Source organism: Pseudorca crassidens, chromosome 2 (genome assembly GCF_039906515.1).
Source record: "Pseudorca crassidens isolate mPseCra1 chromosome 2, mPseCra1.hap1, whole genome shotgun sequence".
Classification (NCBI taxonomy): domain Eukaryota; kingdom Metazoa; phylum Chordata; class Mammalia; order Artiodactyla; family Delphinidae; genus Pseudorca; species Pseudorca crassidens.
This window is the reverse complement of record NC_090297.1, coordinates 57,386,803-57,407,500: the sequence shown is the minus strand read 5'-3', so window position 1 is coordinate 57,407,500 and position 20,698 is coordinate 57,386,803. Positions and strand designations below refer to the sequence as shown.

Below are 20,698 nucleotides of genomic sequence, written 5' to 3'. Positions count from 1 at the left end.
TAAATAAGATTATGTATTATTTTTGGAAATACTAAAATACTTTAAACTAATACAGAATAGCAAATCCATTAAATTTTCTTCTCTTTATGAGACAACAATATGGCCTAGGTGAAAAGACAGGTCTTGCACTATGCTGTGGCTTTTTTTCCTTGAAAAGGAAGTCCCTTATGTGTTTACAAACTCTGAAATAAAAAACAAATTGTTCATTCCCAAAGGTCTATTCACCACATTCCTTATAAAACCTAAAGGATCGCCTATTTCTTCCTCTTATTCTCTCTCTCATTGCCTTTGTAAAACTGCCACTGCCCTGTAATTTCCTTCCTTTAAGTGTGACTAGGAGAGCCTCCTTTTGGAAGGTTGATTAATAATTTTAAGAGATAATAAACAATGAGAAATATTACCAAAAAGTATTAAGAAAGGGAGCATATGTTATTACTTCTGTATACATTAAGTATGTTTTTAACGTTACTACAATTTTAATAAGCATTAAACACATACTTACTATTATGGACTAAGATGATCAGATCAAGTATGAAAAATTAGTGTTTTGTATTCACATCTAAAGCAAATTGTATTTAAGAATTAAATATTTTTCTGGAGAAACAAGGTCAGGGTCATTCTATGTAGGAAACAACAACAAAAAAGCACAGAAGCATAATACCTACATTTTTCTCTGGAAACTTATTTCTTCAATAACCCGTTTTCCCCTCAGATTTATCAAATAAACGCATACTGTCACTTTGCGCTTAGTGTTATTTTATCAGTTAGTGTCAATACTCAGGTCTATTTAACCAAAAGTGCAAGAGCAGGGCATTTGAATTATTTTACCACATGCTTTGTATTGGCAGCATAAAGAATGAATCTCCTGAGCGTTCACATAAAAGTAAAAGCACTCTATAATATAAAACAAGCATTTCTCCTTATCTAATTTTTAAAATGACCAGTCTCTAAAATCATTCTAAAATTTTTTTTTTATTCTAGATTTTCTGTAGGAGATGAAGGTTCCTCCGCTCTTCCTCCAAATTCACTATTAATAAAACCATCTACAAGTAATGGAAGAATATAAAAGATGAATTTTTAAGATACCAGGTCACTAAAAAAGTGCACTGAAAACAAAATTCAGGGTTTTTTTCTCCCTGAAACTGAACTATCCATGTGTTCCTACAGAATATGAGAGTTCCATTCTCCAAATGATGTAATGTTTAAGCAAACTAAAACATACACTTGAAACTATTAGGAAATGACCAGTGGCTCAAAATATTGCTTTTCTTCTCTTACATGAATGCAACCATCTTTAATTTCTAAAACAAATAAAATGTTAAAATGCTTTTATTTACATATTAAGTTTTCAGTGTGGTAGGCAGTTAAAATTTCTGAGTAAGCTTTTAAATTTAAATTTCACCGTATTTTCATACGCTAAGATATTTTCCTTCAGTAATATCTTGCTTTAAAATATGACTACAGAACTTAAAGCTCAAACCATTGTGAGCAGCACCACGAGGCAAGAAACCACATCTCCTATGACAACACACTGCTGCTTATCTAATGGGCATGGGATCCAATGAAGACTATTTGACAAAATATATGTAAATCCAGCTACACAGAACCCCTTCCCCTGTTACATATGAAGGAAAGAATCACTTAAGAACCTCATCAAGGCTAAAAACCTTTCAGCCCAGTGAAATAAATCCAGTCACATTTAAGTGAAATACAAAGAACTATGTTTTCTCCAACTCATAATTTCTTGAAATACAATTATTTAACCACAAAGAGCAAAAGAAATTGAAATAAATCCTAAGATCTAAATTTAGTTTTAAATCAGAATATTGAATTTTTAAAAATAATACTGGCAGCAATCAATCCTGCTACAGTAAAATCTCTTCCTCTTTTAATAGCAAATACTCCAAGACATAAATATAAAGTCAGTTTCCATAAAGGGGAAGGAGCACCCTAAGAGCCACTCCAGAAAACTGTTTAAGCTTTAGGTCTCTCCACTCAACAGGTACATGAAAAGGCCTCCAAATTAAGATTCTTTTCCATAACCTATGTTTCTGTATTCCAAGGTTTTAAAAGGAGAAATTATGGTACTGATAAGTGTACTCACCATTGACTTCATTTAGCAAATAATGAAGACAAAAACTGGGGTTGGATGATAAATAAAATTACCTACTTCCTGAATCTGTTTTTAGGTGCCTCTGAGACTATGAAAATGGTAATTCTCACATGAATAAAAATGGCTTTATCAACATTTAGAGTGGCTCTACTCAAAGAAGACATAAAAGTCCAAATATATCACCTCTTGAACTCCAGCGAGTAAAGGACAGCGAAATTCTTCAGACGGTAAGGGGAAAAAACGTGTTTAAAAAAAAATCAAATATTTAAAGGTTTAAATCAGAGGGAAAAATTTAAATCTCCAGTAGCATATACTAAATTCAAATTAATCGAGAGAGGTTATTTGCCCACCGATCTGAGGCCCCAAAATGTAAAACAACTGCCACCGAAAAAGGGGGCTTTGGCAACTCTTTTACTAGAAAAAGAGCAAACGGGGGAAAAAAAATTTTTCCCTAAGGGGTAAAAAAACTGGAAGAGAAAGAAGACAAGAATAGACAGCCTAGATTTGCAAGGGGGGTAAATGCCTGGAAAGTGATGGGGGGTAAGAAAGGGAGAAAGCAACTCTTCTGAAACGTAAAGAGAGTGAAAGAGGTTCTCCGGTGGGGGGGAAGGGGAATGTTTGAAGAAATGGGGAGACTCCCCCAACCTAGAGGGATGGATTGCGAAAGACCAGGTTTATTTCTCCACGCTCATCTGGTCACCATCTAGAAAATTACAGAGTTAATCAAAGGCCGTTTTCCCCAACACAGGCAGAATGTCAGTAGCAAACCGACAAGGGTGACGCGGAAGGGCGCAACAGCATCTCGGCTAGGGAAGGAAGAAACTTCGCAAGAAGAGGAAGCAGCAGCTCCTCTCTTCGCCCCTAGCACCGGCCGGCGAAGTTGCGCCACAGGCGCCCCAGCCCCGCGGGCGCCCCCTCCCCCTCGCCCCTCTCCGTACGCACGGCTACGCAGCCCTCGGCCCTTCAAAGTGCCCCCCGAAGTCCAACTACGCCTCCGCTTCCTCCTGCCCCCGGACCCATCCCAACTAAGTTCCACGGAAAGCTCCCGCCCAGAGCGCGGCCTGTTCCGGACAACAGGTGGGCAGTGGCGCCAGCAGGGCTGGGCCTCCCCTAGCCAGGCCCACTCCACTCCTCCCCAGCCCGGACCTGGGGGCGCCCGGCTCCGGGACGGGGAGGGGGAGCTCACTCCCTTACCTCCGCCATATTTGCCGTACTGACGGGTCACATCTCCGCGGCGGCCGCAGCTGGGTCACGGCCAGAACCCGGATGTAAGACTCGGCAACGGGACTCCAGCCGCCGCCGCCACCGTCTCTGCCGCTCCCGCCGCCGCTGCCTCGGCGGGAACGCGCAGGAGCCGCCCGAGCGCGCCCACCACACCCCACTCCGCCCCCTCGCGGCGCCCGGGCTGAGCTGGACTAGAGGGAAAAGGCCGGAGCGCGCGCGCGCGGCCCCGAGGCAGCCCTCCCCCGGAGGAGCGCAGAGGAGGCGGAGCCAAGGTGGGTGTGGGGGGAGGCGGGCATCTTAGTGCCGGGCGCCTGCCCTAGCGGATCCGCGACTCCAGCCCGGGAGAGGGCTCTAGGGACCAGAGAGGTCGAGGAAACTAGCCAAACTAGCCGCGTCCTGCCTTCATATCGCAGGGGAAAAGATACGATACATTTCACATGTAGGCTTTTTTTGAAGTGCATTTGTTAGAAAACGGATGTTGCTGTGATGCAACAGCTGCAACTAGTGCGCTTTGAAAGCGGTTATCCCTTGACAGATATTTCTCTCGGTTCTTTCCCTACAGGAACTGTAATCCCATGTACCACAATCTTAGAGGTCACAGCAGAGATTAAGAAAAGGGATTGTGCTAGGTAGACTGCCATCCTCATATATCATTTGCTTTTCCTCATACACCTTCTGCAATGCCAGTAGCAACATAATTGTGCAACGGCTGAATTCTGCACAACTAGAGAAAATTTTTAAATGTGAAATATTGAAAAGCTGCTCTTTAATAGATATAAATAATCTCCGACTCGACTGCATAGATGGAGAACTTGCTTATGTGCAACGCCTGAAATGCCTGCAAGTTAAAAGTTTATTTTAATGTATTGGCCTAGAACTGCCAAGTGGCTTTGGTGACAATTCTGATGACTGCCAGAGCCAATGATTGCAAAATAACAAACATGTTTCACCTCCATTACTAAGGCAGATACTGGGTAATGCAAACGTGATATTAAAACGTGCACTAACACATTTTACCAAACCAGAAGTTAGAAAGTCTTATTTCATAAAGACCTGTTTTCCCCCAAATGTTCAAGGGTTCTTCTTATTGCAATTTCAAAAATGACTACCAAAGTCAACAAGTTATATATGAAACTCATTCATTCCCTCCAAATAATGTGATGCCAGCTCTGCAATATATTGCATAAACGTGCACGTATACAATTTTTCTTTAAACTGATACTTAACTTACAAGGAATATGGGGAAGTCTGTTTTAAGTTATTTGTATTCCCTTAAAATTCTAGACTCTATTAAGTAGCTTATTTCCAAAGATTCAACATTAACTTGAAATTCTTATGTCCAATAATAATTTGTGCATGAATATTTTGTGCATTTATAGGTATATGAAGTAGCTGCTAAGTAAGGACATTACCTGGTAATATGACAGGAAAAGAGTCCACAGACAGTCTGTAAACCAATTAAACATAAACATCTGATGCACATTTTCTACTGAAAGAAAAGCAAGGGAAAGAAGAGAAAGGAAAACTTTAAGGTTCCCAAATCTACAAACAATTTTTACCATTAACTGTACTGTACAGTATTTTCATTTTATTTTTTTATAATACTTATATAAAAGTGTTTTTCAGGATTCCTTGAGGGAATAAATATTTTAGCATAGGTATACAGTTTCTGAGTTACCCTGTTGAATTACCTTAGTCCTTTGGACTCGAAATAGAAATGACTTTTGTATAAGCCAGTTCATATTCAAACACTTTTCACTTTGAGATGCTTGATGGAAACAGCTGTGAAGGCAAAGAACAATGTATGTGCATAGACCTGAGGTGGGTAAAGATAAGAAAAATAAGGGGCCTAGAGGTAGAAACTCAGGCTTTATAAAACCACTGGTTGAAGGAGAATTATCCATTTAAATACTAAAGCTAATATATGAAATTTAGCGGGTTATCAAAAGGAAAATTAAAAAGTATTGTCAAAATGCAAGGTACAGGAATAACTTGCTTAAGCCTGTTAAATCTTTGATTCTTCAGTTAATTCATCAACAAGAATCCCAATTGTGATAAAGAGCTGGGGATCACGGTCCCTTAAGCTACTGAATAAATAAGCTACTGAATAAATTCTGAAATTGTCAGGAATATCGAGGTCTGGGACGTATTTGAATAGATATCCATCTTACTGATAAATGACTTTTAGGTTTATTAATATTGTGTTATCAATTTTACTATTTTTATGTGGCATTATCGTTTAGGGGAAACATTCCCTCTACATTTTTCTCCTTCCTTTTTTTGTAAATGTGGGTTACATGATTTTTTTTTTTTAGGTTCAGGTATTCTAAAGGTAAAAAGAAACAGCTCCAATATTGTAAGTCATTGGTAACATTATTATTGAATTCAATATAGTTTTACTCCCCATTTTATTCTAGTGCTATACTTCAAAAATTTTAAGGAGCCATCTTAAGGAAAGCAAATTCTCAAAACGCTTGCTTACCTCTTCAGTATCAAATATGTAAAAATTAACTATTCATTAGTCATAGAATCTTAATGTTGGATGGGATCTTAGAGGTCCTTAGTCAATTTCTACACTGTCTAGGTGGGAATCCCTCATTCTGTTTCCCCACTACCAGGCTTTTCTGCCTAAGCTTAAACACCTCCAATGACTCACTATCTCATGAAAAGGCTGCTCTTCAAAAAAACCTCTGTTTGGAACATTCTTCTTTTTAACAAACCAGAATCTACCTCCTTGGTATTTCCACCCATTACCCTGAGTTCTTCAGCACTTTGGATTAATTCAACAGATGTCTTCTTTGTATTCAAATACAAACACTCAATATTTATACTTGGGTCAACAAAAAATAAATCTTTAAAGCCTACTGATACCAGAGGAGCTGAAAACGGGACATTACAGAGTTGAAAGCATGAGAAAATTCACCGTTGCCTATGAGCTGTTTAAAATTATTACGGTTTATAATCTTTATTTTGTGATATCCAAAATGGTAGCTGTTAGAATTGTGTAGTAAAACGTTTACAGTTAAGCTAAAAGGTGTGGTTAATTCCAATTATATGTGAGGTTTGTGGCTAATGTCCCAAAACAAAAAAATCACTATACAAAGCCTGAATAAATGCCTCTTTAGCTCCCATTCCCCACCTAAAGGCTTCCTTATTTTCAGGCAAACTAACATTAACTTTTACCACATAAGCTACTCAAAACTGCTGTTATATTGGGAAATTCTTTTTAAGCAATTTACTGCATACTCCATTAAAAAGTTTTAAACAATTTTATAGAGGCTGCAATACACAAACATAATACATACACTCACACACACACAAAACCCTCGAAGTTATTTTGCTATTAACAAAAGCATTTTAAGGTCTCAATTTTTCTTCAGCCAGTATCCCAAACTAACCAATAAGTAACCTGGCAATTTACACATACCTAAGAAATAAAACCTTTTATTCAGGACCAATACCTGATTCAAATATAATGTATACAATATAAACATGTTATGCACTTCAAAAAGGTACCTCTCAAAATGCACCAAGAAGGGCTTCCCTGGTGGTGCAGTGGTTGAGAGTCTGTCTGCCGATGCAGGGGACACGGGTTCGTGCCCCGGTCCGGGAGGATCCCACATGCCACGGAGCGGCTGGGCCCGTGAGCCATGGCCGCTGAGCCTGCGCGTCTGGAGCCTGTGCTCCGCAACAGGAGAGGCCACAGCAGTGACAGACCCGCGTACCGCAAAAAAAAAAACAAAAACAAGAACAACAAAAAAAATGCACCAAGAAAACAATTCAGACTCTGGGGCTGTTTGAATGAAATAGATTAAAACAGCACATTCAAAACCCTAAAACCAAATTCTGTATCTAACAATTTTCAGAGTCCATGAGTCCCTTTTGAGATTATTGTGTTAACTATTTCCTTAAATTTTTATTTAAGAGTGACAGGCTACACATGATGTGCAGGTGAAAATTTATGAATAACTATACTAATTTGGTTGAAGATAGATAAATGTCAAAAAACTTCACCTATTTTTAAAATGTGCATTTTAGATAAATTGAGTTTTACCTTTACTCTAGCAGGCAAAATGTAGGTTACAAAGCAGTAATGCATTACATTTGGAAGCCCCACATCTATGACAATCAGCATCATCTTTTTGTTAGTTTGATTTTTATTATTAACGCCACCCCAAAACACCTATATAGCCTTTTGGTTCTTCAAAGAACAGTTCTGGTTTTTCTTTTCATAATTTTTACATAAAGAGTTTTATCCAGTGGCTCCATTTTATCAGATTATCACAAACTGATACTTTGATAGTTTTTATATTGTTGACATGTTATTTTTATGTCACCCAAATTCTGGAAATTATTGGCCCATCAGCAGTTCTCAAACACTGGAAGAGTAATATAACATTTATATTACTTGAGGGAGTTTGGACTTTCCCTCCCTTAATCTCCAAGTGTGCCCCTGCCTACCAGCATCACATCCGTCTTGTCTGCATTGAACCTCAACCAGTTGGTTCTTAACCACGTCCGAAACTCAGCCAGGCACTGGGAGAATCGAGCCACCACACCATCTGGATCAAAGGAAAGAGAGCCTCAGTAGTAACGAGACTAGAGACGATGATACTACAAGCTCACCATTTGCCCTGTCTCTAATTTTTAAAAAGACGGCCAGGAATTAGGACAGGAATCCCATGACAATTTTAGAAAAACATTAATGAGTCTTGAGTCATGCAATTTGTAACTGATGATAAAGGAATAAAAGCGATCCAATAAATAGGTCGCCTCATTCCACCCATGATTGAAGAAAGGTTCACTCAAGTCCGGGTCATCTCGTCTAAGCGGCCTCAGTAGACGGGCCAATCTTGGAACTGCATAAGCTTTTCTGCAAAATTAAGAGTTTTAGCGTTGGAAGAAGCTTTAGGTATAACTGGGGCCCCAGAGAGAGGTAGTGACTCGCCCAAGGTCACACAGCAAACGAGGACTAGAGATGGTCTCCAGGCCAGAGATCTTTCCACCAAAAGCTGAAAGAACAAGGCCATTCAAAGACTAGGGAGGCATCTGCCCCCAGGGATACACCCAAGGCCTGGGAAGACCTCATTCCCTCACAACAACACCCTCTTCGAGCTTCTCTTCCCTCCCTCACTCCCTCCGAAAAGGGCCGGTTTGCCCAAGACCCTGCTCACCACAGGGGGCTGCAGTGGGAGCAGGAGCCTTCCCGGGCTGAGACAGAACCCGGAGATACTGCGGAAAAGAGGCGGAGCCACAGCGGGGCGGTCAGCTTGACCCCACCCCGACCGCGTTCCGGGGCCGACTGGAGAAAGGCGGAAGCGGACAAGGCGAAGCGAACTCACTCCGCAGCGGACTCCCAGCGCGCCGCGGATGCCGGGGAAGACTGGCGCCGGCGCCGCCGCCGCCGCCGCCGCCGCCGCCGCCGCCACCGCCACCGCCAAAGCAAAAGACCAGTCTGGGAAGGGGGTGGATGGCGATGCAGAGCTGCGCATGCGCCTTGAGTGGCCGGCGCCACTCCGGGAGGGGAAGCGCGCCCGGCGCGCTCTCTCAGCCCCGCCCCGGAAGTTAAGGGTCTTCCGGGCGGTACTCTGCAGTGGGGGAGGGGAAGCAGAGAAAGGGGACCGAGGACACCTCGGGAGCCCCTCCACCCAAACAGGGCTAGGAGAGGAGAGATGGTTTATGGAGGCTGCACTTACAGCCGCTGCCGCTGCTGCCGCCGCCACCTCCGCTGCTGCCGCCACCGCCTGAAGAAGCCCCATCCATCCGCCTGCAGCCCGGGAGACTCAGAGCCTGGGAGGGGCCTAGGGCCCGGGCCGCCCGCCTCCTTCTTCTAGTCGTCGTCCGGGGCTTGCTCTTGCTCCACCAACCCTCTGTCCTCCCCTCCGCCTCCGCCCTCCTCCTCGGCCTCCAGCCGCCAGCCAACCGCGCGGCCGCTTGTTGAGCCAAGGCTCCACCGTCTCCATGACGCCCGGCAAACATTCCCGTGCCTTAGCCGGAGCCGCTGACGCCGGGGGTTGGGGTACAGGGGCTCCAGAAGCAGCCAGGGAAGGCGGTGGTCGACCACTCCCCACCCAGTAGCCACCATGCCCATCTCTCCGGTAGACAGCCGCAAGCAGCCGAACGTCGGGGTGTAAGTTCCGGCGCTAAAACCTAAGTCCATTCCCCTGGGTCCCGGAGGGAGTCCTTTTAGATCTTAGCACTTACTGCATCTGTGTTCAGTCGGCAACCCTCGAACCTCCGAGGCGGCAATGTCTACTTTGTTGGCCTAGGACTGCCTTTTCCAAACCTCTACTGCTGTGCTTGGTCGAGAAAAGACTTAGTTTGTTGGGAACCACCCTCCTCCTAGCACTCCTGTTTTTTTTTTTTGCCGGTCTGCAGTCTCCAGCTTGTTGCCTCCAAGCTGTGCCCAGATGTTCAACCCTCTCAGCTTCTGTGAGCCACCAGACCGAACATTACTATGCTCTGTAGTTGAGGGTTTTTTCTGCCTTCTCCTCATACCATCCTGCCTTAAAACTCATTCCAGCTTACAACTTTCTCTGTTGTTCTGCAGCAGTTGGACGAGAGGCTGAAGAAAAGCATACAGCTCTACAGATGTCTCGCTTACAACTTCAAATGGTCCCTTAGTCCAGCAATTACACTGAAGTTTCCTAATTCATTCACTCTCCCGCACTTCCAGACCACTTTTGTTCTCTCTTCTCAAACCTTCAGCATCTCTTCTATCCAGTCTCTTCCAGATCAGCTAATCTTTCTTTAGCAGAACTTGTTGAAAAGGTCTTGGGAGAGAACCTTCTGCTCTTTCCTGCATATGGTACTCAGGTTTTTGTCCATCCTATCACTCCACAAAAAATAGCTTTTGTGAAGGTCAGCAATAACTGTCCAGCCAAATACAGTGGCCATTTCTCAGTTTGTTTCTTAACTCACCCATCAGCAGCTTTGATCTAGTTTACCACTTCTTGAGTGTTGAATCACTTCATCTAGTTTCTGGGACACCACTCCTCCCTAATTCTCCCCTTGGTTTATGCCTACTCCTTTTCAAAATACTTTGCTGGCATCTCTTTATCTCTCCTGTATCTAAATATTGCAGTGTTGATGGGATCAGTAAACCTCTTCACTATTGTTTTTTGCCTTTAAAAGTCACCTATTTACTGATGGTTTACAAGTTTAACTCTGCAGCCAACACCTCTCCCAAGAAAACAGACTTAAAATCAAGCAGCTGTGCTTAAAAGTTAATAGGCATCTCAAAATTTGTATCTAAAACTGAACTTATTTTGCCCTCTAATCAACTCTGCAGTCTCCCATTTCAGTAAATGGCAATTTCCACTCTTACAGTTACTCAGTAAAAAAACTTTGGGTTACCCTTGACTTCTCAATACCCCACTCCATCAGCAGATTCTACCATTTCTACCTGCAAAATAAGTCCAGACTACCACTCCAATGTAAGTCACTGTTACATTGCAGTAAACACCTAAATGATCTTGCCCTCACCCTCAACATAGTAATCACTGTGGGTCTTCTCAAAAGCCTCCAATTTCTCCCATTTCACTCAGAGTAAAAGCTCACATCCTCACAGGGTCCCACAGAATCTCACTTTGGATTCTTCCCCCTGGCTAATTACACTCCATATTGTTCCACAACAATATCAGGCATATTTTCCAACTTCAAGGCCTGGGCATTTGCTGTTCTTTGGAATACTGTACCCGCTAGTAATCTCATGACACTCATTTTCTTCATGTGTCACCTTATCAAAGAGTCCTTCTCTAATTACCCTATGTAAAATAATACTACTCTCCCCAGTACTTCCTGTCCCTCAACTTGCTTTATTCTTCTCCATAAAATTTATTTCTGTTTGATACATTATATACTTGTTTGTTAATCTGTCTTCATCCAAGCTATGATGTACTCCATAATGGCAGAGAGTTTTGTTCACTGCTACTACTTAGAATGAAGAAGACAGTATTTGCTGGCAGCAAACAAATGAGTGAATATGTATTTGAGTAACATTGGTTATTGCTCATCTCGTCTGGTTTTTGTTTTTACTTGTAGGTATGGCAATCTCAAACTAACATTAAGTTGGTTTCATGTGAATTTTTAAAAAATCATAAAACTCTCAGAGTACCTGAGAGAGTGTTAGAAAAATTCCCTTCGGGATTTCTTGAATAATGACACATTCATGGTAGATTACCTATTAAGGAAAGAGTGGGGTGGGAGATAAAAATTAATATAACCTTCACTTTTTGAGGTAGCCATATTATCTAATTAAAATTTCATACACACTAAAGTTTACAACCATTGGTTTGACCTAATGTTTCTCATCTTTCTCAGTTTAAGACTTAATCCTGATCTTGGAAAGGATATCATGAAACATGTATTTATCAATTTTTCACTTTCTCCAATTTTTCCTATATTGGGTTTTTCCCATTGGCTTAGCAATACAGATCTTCTTCAACTTACAATGAGGTATGTCCCAGTAAACCCATCACAGGTTGAAAATATCATTAAGTAGAAAATGCACTTATTACACCTAGCCTACCAAACATCATACTTAGCATAGCCTACCTTAAACATGCTCAGAACACTTATATTAGCCTACAGTTCGACAAAATCATCTAACATGAAGTCTGTTAAATAATAAAGTGTTGAATAGCTCATGTAATTTATTGAATACTGTACTGAAACTTAAAAGCAATGATTGTAAATGTATTGGTTGTTTACCCTCATGATTGCACGGCTGACTGGGAGCTATGGCTCACTGCCAGCATCACGAGAGTATCATTTTATAGTATATCGTTAGTCCAGGAAAAGATAAAAATTCGAAGTACAGTTTCTACCGAATGCATATCACATTCACACCCCTGTAAAGTCAAAAAATCATAATTTGGGGGTTGACTGTATTGGACAATCTTCCATTGTGGTAAAAACCACTAGTGTTTCCTTCACTGCTTTTATCTCACTTCTTTCCCCAGTTTCTCTGTTCTTCCTTACGTGTTCATTCATTTCCTTTTGATTTGGGGGGTGGGGAGAGTTTTCATCTGTTCTTGCATGTTACTTTTTCCATTAGGATCCTTAGCATATTAATCATAATTATTTTAAATTCCCAGTCTTGATAATTCCAAAATCTCTGCCATATCTTATTCTGGCTCTAATCCTTGCTTTGTTTCTTCAGACTGTTTTTGCTCTTTGGTATGCCATGTATTTTGTTGAAAGCTGAACATGTTGCATCAGGTAATATGAACTGAGGTAAGTAAGCCCTTAGTGTGAGGATTTATGTTTATCTGTCTAGGAATTAGGCTGTTTGCTGTAGCTATAGGTTTCCAAGACTTCAGTTTCCTCTAGTGTCCTGCTTTTTGTCTCCTCTGGCTTTTTAGGTTTCCCTAGAGCCTCCTTCTTAGAGTCTGAGCCTTACAGTTCTTCCCATTGTAATTCAGTTATACAGGAGCCCTGTTGATGTGGTGGTAAGATATGTGAGGGAGGGGGGAAGGGGGAGGGCAGTGTGCCATAATCCTATGATTAGGTCTTAATCTTTTAGTGGGCCTTTGTCCCTGGGCTGTGACCTTCATAAGTATTTCTCAGAATTTTTCTCTTGAGGTGGAACAAGAAGGTTAGATGGACTTCGAGTAGGTTATTTCCCTCCCCCCACACTGGTTAGGCTCTGGTAAAATGGTTTTCCTTGAGGGCAGGCCTTTGTTAAGGATAACTGAACATTCCAGGTATATTTCAAAATGGTTACTTCCTGTCCCCCTGCTGGAACTATCAGGGAGTTTTACTCTGATCTTCATCCTGAGAGCCTGGTGGAGTATGTAAAGGTAAAACTCGATAAAAGTGTTGTTGGGGGGAGCTCCCTAAGGCTGGGCCCCCAGCAGTTTTTTCTCTTTTGAATTAGTCTACACTCAGTTTCCAGCAATTAGGCAATTACCCTTTAGGTTTTCCTACCACTTGTTGGCTCTAGTGGCAGTTTCTGCTCCCAGTAAGTTGTGATTCTGTTATTCCTGCATCTCAGTCTTTCAGTGTGAGGGTTTGCCTGTAACCTTAATTCTCTGATGGACCTAAGAAGACCCATTGATTTTCAGTTTGCTCAGCCTTTTTCTTGTGAGTACAGGATTGATGTCTTTCATGGCCTTTACACGTCAGACCAGAAACCGGAAGTATCTGTGTTTACTCTTTTAACACTTGCAGTCTGTTGTCTCCATTTCTATATGAAAATTACTCAGGTCAACAATGAGTAACCTAAAGGTTTCAAAAGTCACCAAATTCAATGGGCTTTCTCTTTACCTCTCTGCAGCATTTGACAATATCAATCTTCCCCTCCTTAACCCTGAACCAACCCTGAATTGGTTCACTTACTACTGGCAAAGATGCCTTTTTTCTGGTTTTACTTTCTTTCTACCTCCAGTTTCTCTCCTTGGCCCTATTACCTTCTCTTTGTATCTTTAGGTTTTTATTTTGGGACTCAGTTCATTTATTATCATCTCCATGAAAGATTCTCAAATCTGTATCTCCAGTTCTCACTTTTGTTCCCTGAAATTCACTTTCCTCTTGATTTTCAACTGCTACCAAACAGCTCCACCAGGATATCACTCATAATATCTAAACTTGAACATGTCTACAATTTAACTTCTTATTGTGCTTTGGAAATAATGACTAATTTAATCATCGCCTTAACTCTTTGAGGCAGATACTATTATTAACCTTAATTTACATATGAGGAAAGAAACAGATTAAGAAACTTGCTCAAGAACACATAGTCTGTGAGTTATTGGATGAGTTTTGGCATTTAAGTTGACCTCTTTGAGTTTTAAGTTTCTCACTTGTAAAACATGGCAATTAAATATCTCATAATTTATTATAAGAATTGAATTAGGGTGGTGATCGTTTTGTAATGTATGGAAATATTGAATCACAATATTGTGCACTTGGAACTGTAGGTCAATTATACTTCCATTTTAAAAAAATGAAATAAATAAATAAAAGAATTAAATTACAAATATAGTGGAAGTACTTTGAAGTTTAGATTTTAAGTGGCATTGTTATTATCAATTAAGTCCTGTTTGTTCTGTATCTGTGGTTTAAGGGTACTTGGGGTATGTTTTAATCGGGTACATAGACACAGAAATAACTATCATGAAGGCAGAAGGTTTTTTGTTTTCTTTTTTTAAATACTCATAGATCCCTAGAATCAGGAGACATGGCATGCTGTACCACATAGTGGGGCCACATGAGGAAGCACCAGGGCTGAGCAGGAGGTAAAATTAGCAAGGGGAAAACATGGGCAAGAAGCTTTATTGTGGTTCCCATGGGGAGAAATGGACAAAGCGGAATAAGCAGGTGTAGGAATAGCTTGTTTGAATAATTTCAAAAGGCTCTGGGCATAGGGACTATCCCTAGTTTTCTGGTTCCTGTCCCTACAGTGATTAGGGCAAGTGGATAGTGACCCAGAGAGTGAGATCTCTTTGAGAGCCTGATGAAGGAGATGGTTGAGGGTATGGACTCTGGATTGGTTGGTTTGCGTATAAAAGGTTTGCTTGTAGGCAAGTCCCTTACTATGTATAAGAATTGATTAGCCCTGGGAGGGGCAGTCCCTCAAGGGTTAGCAAGTTCCTAGATATTAAAACATCAAAATACAGAAAATAAAAAGATATGCTTAATACATGCTGTATTTAGCATTTGTTTTATTTCTACATTTGCCACCCCAGGTTAAGCCTTGATTACTTCTCATCTGGCCTATTTCCATAGCATCTTAACTAATGGTCTTCTTGCTTCTAGTGTGTTCTGAATATAGCTAAATTTTTCTGAAGCATAGTTTTGAGCAGTTAACTCTTATGCTCAAAATCATTCAAAGGCACTCTCAGGCTTGTGTAGTAAATTTCAGAGACTTAGCCTGGCCATTTTATTTTTTCAAAGCTTAACTTTGTTTTCCTTCAATTTCCTTCTAATTGAATCATTTAAGATACCCTGTATATACCACATGCTTTCCTACTCTCATCGTTCACAATGATCTTTGCTCAGGGTGCATTTCCTGTCCTGTCCTCATCCCTCCTCACCTGCATGTGCATCAGACACAAGCACACATATACATTCGGGCCCCTGTACTTCTTTTGAATTTGACCTACATTCAAGCCTAACTCAAATGCCATCTTCATGATTTCTCTGCTCACTCCTCTTACCCAAGGTAATCTTTACCACAACTTTCATTTCATCTTACATGTAAGTCTTGAGGCAAATACAATTTTGTACTTGCATTGTAATCATATATATGTTTTATCTCTTATTAGACGGTTAGCTCCTTAGGGCCCATATTTGATTCATATTGTATCTCTGCCAGCATGTAGCCTTATGTACAATAAGTGTTTTATGAATAACAGTTGGATAAATGAAAGTAATTGATTGGGTTTAGATTGAAATTTTTACCTTAATCTCATTAAACGAAGAAGTGGCTAATACACTTTTTCTTAAGCCATTCCTTCTTTCCTCTTGTGGTTATTTTTTTCATAGTGAGATTTATGTATGTGTAGCATGCTTTTAATGTCATTAGTCTCTTTTTTCATAGAAGTGGTCATCAGGTGCTCATGGTGTTCATTCTACAGGTACCAACTGAATGCTTTATATTTTCCAGCTACTGCCCTGGGTACTGAAGACATAGGAGTGAACAAAATAGATTAGGTCCCTGCTTCAGAAAACTCAGGAATGTACAGCTACATTACCTCTTGTATCATGACTGTTTTTCAGGCAAAACTTTCAAAGTGAATATCTCCTGAAAGTCATCCTATTTATTGCCCACTAATTTGGCTCTTTTGAAAGCATCTGTTTTTTTTAACATAGCTAGATGTGCACCATAAATTTCTAACATAATTGGCTACAGGTACTTAGTTCATTTTTTTTTTAAAGTAGTCTGTACTTTCTGAATCTAATTTCCCACTCTGTCAGGCAGAGTACTAAGAGTTGGGGCTATCATGGTAGACATGGTTCCTTCCCATGAAACTTATAGTCTGAAGATTTGGGAGAGCTTATTGATGAGTCTCATAAGATCACAGTAACTACCTAATTGGTAAATGCAACATCATTTGCTAATTCATTTCTATTTGGTCCCTATAGGGAATAAAAGAGATAGAGCTGGTTTATGAGTAAATGTGATATGATTTCATTATGCATCTATTTACTTTGAGATGTCTAGTAGACATTTAGCTGGAGCTACCCAGTAGACTGGTAAACATTTGAGTATGAAGGTTGAGAGAATGTTTTGAATTGGATGTAATGATTTGGGAATTCATTCGACAATTTTTTATTAAGCAGCTACTGTGTATTGGGTACTATGGTAGGCATTAGGGATACAGCAGGGAACAAAATAACACAAAGTCCCTAGTCTCGTGGAATTTACATTCTCAGGGTTGGAGGGTTGGGTGGGGAACATCTAATTCATAAGATAAATAAGTAACAGATATGTTAGTAAGAAATACTGAGGAGAAATATGAAGCAAGGGGATATGAAGTATTTGAGGGGTATTTGTCCTTGACAAGGACAAGGTCAAATGTATGACCATGGGAATAAGCAGATGATATAGTAAAGAGGAAGAATAGAATGGACAGACTGTATTTTGTAGGGATAGTAGGGCAAAGCTCAAGGGAGAAAGAAAATAAGAGTTGAAGGTAATGGTAAAAGAGTGATTCAGTTGATGAATTGTGGATACTGGATTAAATAGTGAAAGAAGAGAAACCTAAAAGGTACTGAGTAATTGGTAGAAAATGGAAGGGTCAGGTAATTAGAGGTCACAAGGAGGGTGAAGAATAGGAGACAGTTATGTTACAGAAACCAATTTGAGAACTCAAGTTTAAGAAGAAGGGGGAATGGTCAACTGACGTCAGATGCTACAAAGATAAGTACTGGAAAGAGTCCTTTGGATCTGACAATTTGAAGGACAAGACTAGGTGATTTTAATGAAAGTAGTCTCTGCAGTAGGAGAGGAGAGGGTGGAATTAGATTGTAGTGAATTATGGAGCATAAGAGGAGTAAGGACATAGACAGGATTATTGACTAATATTTTAAAAAGTGAAGGAGAGATACAGTAATAGATAGTGGAAGACTAGTAATAGATAGGTAAAGGAAGGATTTTTAAGTTGAAGAGATGACTGGAGTACAATTATATGCTGAAGGGAAAAAGATTGGAAACAAGATATAGGAGACCAAGAATTATTGACGGAAGAGTCCCTGAGATGGGAATTCCCTTGCAGTCCAGTGGTTAGGGCTTAGTGCTTTCACTGCTGAGGGCCTGGGTTCCGTCCTTGGGGAACTAAGAGCCCACAAGCTACACGGCATGGCCAAAAAAATTTTTTTTTACAAAGGAAAAGAGTCCCTGAGAAAAGTAGTAACAGACAGGTTTCAGAGCACAGGTAGAAAGGTTAACCTTAGATAAGAAGAGCAACTTTTGAACTGAAAGAGGAGGAAAGAAATAAGGATGGATTAGATGAGTTTGTGGGATATGAAAGAAGAATATAATGAAGGTAGAGAAATTTAAGGAATTCTTACCTCATTGATTAATTTGGTTTCCTTGGAAATGTTGGAGTTAAAGTCGTTTAGAGACTGAAGGAGGGAGGATAGGGTATGATACTTTAAAAGAATGTAAATTTGAAATAGTATGAATGGAATTCATTTAGTCATTTATTTAAAAAATACTAATAGTGCCCACAATATACTGGGTACTGTCCTGTGTGCTAGCGATATAGCAATGAACAAGACAAAGTTCTTGCCCTAAAGACGCTTACATTCTAGTAGAGGAGTAGACAACAAACAGTGTCAGGTAGTACTAAATGCCATGAAGAAAAATAAAATATAAAAAGTAGATTGTTGTCATTTTAAAGTATTTTATTCTTGTCTGATCTTTTATGAGTAGGAAAGTAAAAGTATTGTTTAAAATGTTTTCTTTGGAAACACAATGCCTTTTTATAGTGTAAGGGGTGATCATTCTTGTTTTATAGAAGTCTGCAGTACAATCAGAGTACTAGAATGAAAGAATGATTAGGTTTTTGTCTTAAGGAATTTAGAGAATTGATCCAAAAGTGAAATCATATTTTTTCTCCTGGATACAAATATTTTGATTATAATTTCTCTTATTAAGAATTATTATGTAATCGTTCAGACAGGAACATGATATTCTTTCCCAGGTTTTATTACTCATTCTTCAATCTGCCTGCAAAACTGCGCTCTACACTCATTTGTGCTTACTATGTGTCAGGCATTTCCTAACCATAATATAGAAATTAATACATTTAATCCTCATAATAACCAATGAATTAAGTACTATCTTTATCCTCATCTTACAGATAAGGAAACTGAGACCCAGAGAAATAAGTGTAGACTTTTGATCTGACTGCCTGGGTTCAAATTTCAACTCTAGTAAGAATGTTTCCCTCTAAGCCTCTGTGACTTTATATAAAATAATGTTATAGCAACCTCTTAGAATTATTGTGAGGAAAAAGTGACACAGTGCTTGTAAACATTCTAGAACTATGCTTACACATAATGAGCTCTCAAGTGGCTACTATTTTTTTCTTGTTTATATGTTTAGATTGTTTCCATGTTTCTAAATGAAAATCTACTTTTTTATCATTGGCTAATTTTTCTTCAATCCTGGATCCTCAGTGTTATGTTTTCTTTTCCTGATATAGAAACACTGGCGCACAGTCGAAGAGGTCTATTAGCTTTACTGGCCCAGCAAAAGGAGCGCAAATGAAAGGAGGATATATTAGTGCAAACCAAAGCAGAATGGCTGGGTCAAAAAACATGGTGATTCTACCTGACCCCAAAACAGTAGAAAAAATGAATATTTCCTCCACAAAGACAGCCATGCGGGTAATATTCTTTATTAATTCATAATACTTTGAGTCTTTTTTTGAAAATGACACTGGGAAGAACTTGATTGAAATGTTAAAGGTAGAAAGTATGCTGCTTTGAAACAATAACTTCTAATACAGGCATATCTCAGAGATATTGCAGGTTCAGTTCTAGACCACTTGAATAACACAAATATCACAATAAAGTGGGTCACTTGAGTTTTTTTGGCTTCCCAATGCATATAAAAATTATTACATTATACTGTAGTCTCTTAAGAGTACAGTAGCATTATGTTTAAAAATTCCAACGTACGTGACTTAATTAAAAAACTTTACTGCCAAAAAATGCTAACCATCCTCTGAGCCTTCAGCAAGTCATAGTAACATCAAAGATCACTGGTCACAGATTACCATAACAAATATAATAATAATGAAAAAGTTTGAAATATTGCGAGAATTACAAAAATGTGACACAGAGACTCAAAGTGAGCAAATGCTGTTGGAAAAATGGTGTCAATAGACTTGCTGGATGCAGAGTTGTCACAAGCCTTCAATTTGTAAAAAACAGTATCTGTGAAGTGCAATAAAGTGAAGCACAGTAAAATGAGGTATGCCTGTATTGATATATTGATTTTGTTAGAATCTTTGCCATATAACGTATCTTACAGCATAATATTGGCAGTTGGCGCCTATAATTCATTATTGGTAGTAAGAACATTAGAGTGGAATGAAGAAAGTCTACTCATGACCTTAAGAATTATTTAGTCAGCTCAGGCTGCTGTAATAAAGTACCATACACTGGGTGGCTTATAAACAAATTTATTTCTTATAGTTCTGGAGTCTGGAAGTCCAAGAGTACGGTGACAAATGGTCAGGTTCTGGTGAGGACCCTCTTCCAGGTTGCAGACCACCAACTTTTATTGTATCCTCACAAGGGGGAAAGAGATTTAGCTAGCTCCCTAGCCTCTTTTTATAAAGACAGTAATCTCATTCATGAGGGCTCTACCTTCATGACCTAATTACCTCTCAAAAGTTTCACCTCCCAATACCATCTCACACTGGGATTAGTGTTCCAGCATATGAATCTGGGGGGTACACAAACAATCAGTCCATAATAATTATATACATATTACGTACACATTATATGCATTACGTGTATGTTATACATATATATTACATAGTATTAACAGCACTATGTAAAAGGTATAATGCATCATGACCAAGTGGGGATAATATATGCAAGATTGTTCCAATATTCAAAAGTCAGTACTTTCCCCCTTATTAGTAGATTGAAAAAGAATCCATGTGATTATCACAACAGATAAAGAAAAAGCATTTGAAAAATTCAATATCCAATGATTATAAAAATTAAAAATAAAATCTTTCAACTAACTTGAAAGAGAAAGGATTTCCTCAGGAGCCATCTGTAAAACCTACAGTTTACATCATACTCAGTGATGAAAGGCTGAATGCTTTTCCCCTAAGATCAGGAACAAGCCACGGATGCTCACTTTCATCACTTCTATTCAGCACAGTAGTG

The 20,698-nt window shown here is 39.6% G+C and overlaps 2 protein-coding genes across 19 annotated transcripts in view; one reads left to right on the top strand and one right to left on the bottom strand.

Moving 5' to 3' along the window:
- MIER1 (MIER1 transcriptional regulator) overlaps positions 1 to 9,189 on the bottom strand; it is a 56,421-nt gene extending 47,232 nt beyond the window's left edge. For 3 of the 18 annotated variants that reach the window (XR_010940885.1, XM_067726489.1, XM_067726490.1), the window contains exons 1-2: positions 9,034 to 9,189; positions 7,799 to 7,899 (exon numbers count right to left, since the gene is read on the bottom strand). Coding sequence is in view for 16 of the 18 variants with exons in the window: in XM_067726489.1 (XP_067582590.1) it covers positions 7,799 to 7,899; positions 9,034 to 9,100 (168 nt within the window). In the remaining 2 variants the exon portion in view is untranslated. The other 15 variants (XM_067726491.1, XM_067726492.1, XM_067726500.1 and 12 more) reach the window with 14 other exon arrangements.
- Positions 8,855 to 20,698, top strand: part of DNAI4 (dynein axonemal intermediate chain 4) — a 125,470-nt gene continuing 113,626 nt past the window's right edge. Inside the window, 3 exon segments of the mRNA XM_067726508.1 lie at positions 8,855 to 9,353; positions 9,356 to 9,467; positions 18,994 to 19,177. Coding sequence (XP_067582609.1) covers positions 9,299 to 9,353; positions 9,356 to 9,467; positions 18,994 to 19,177 — 351 coding nt within the window. The 5' untranslated portion in view covers positions 8,855 to 9,298.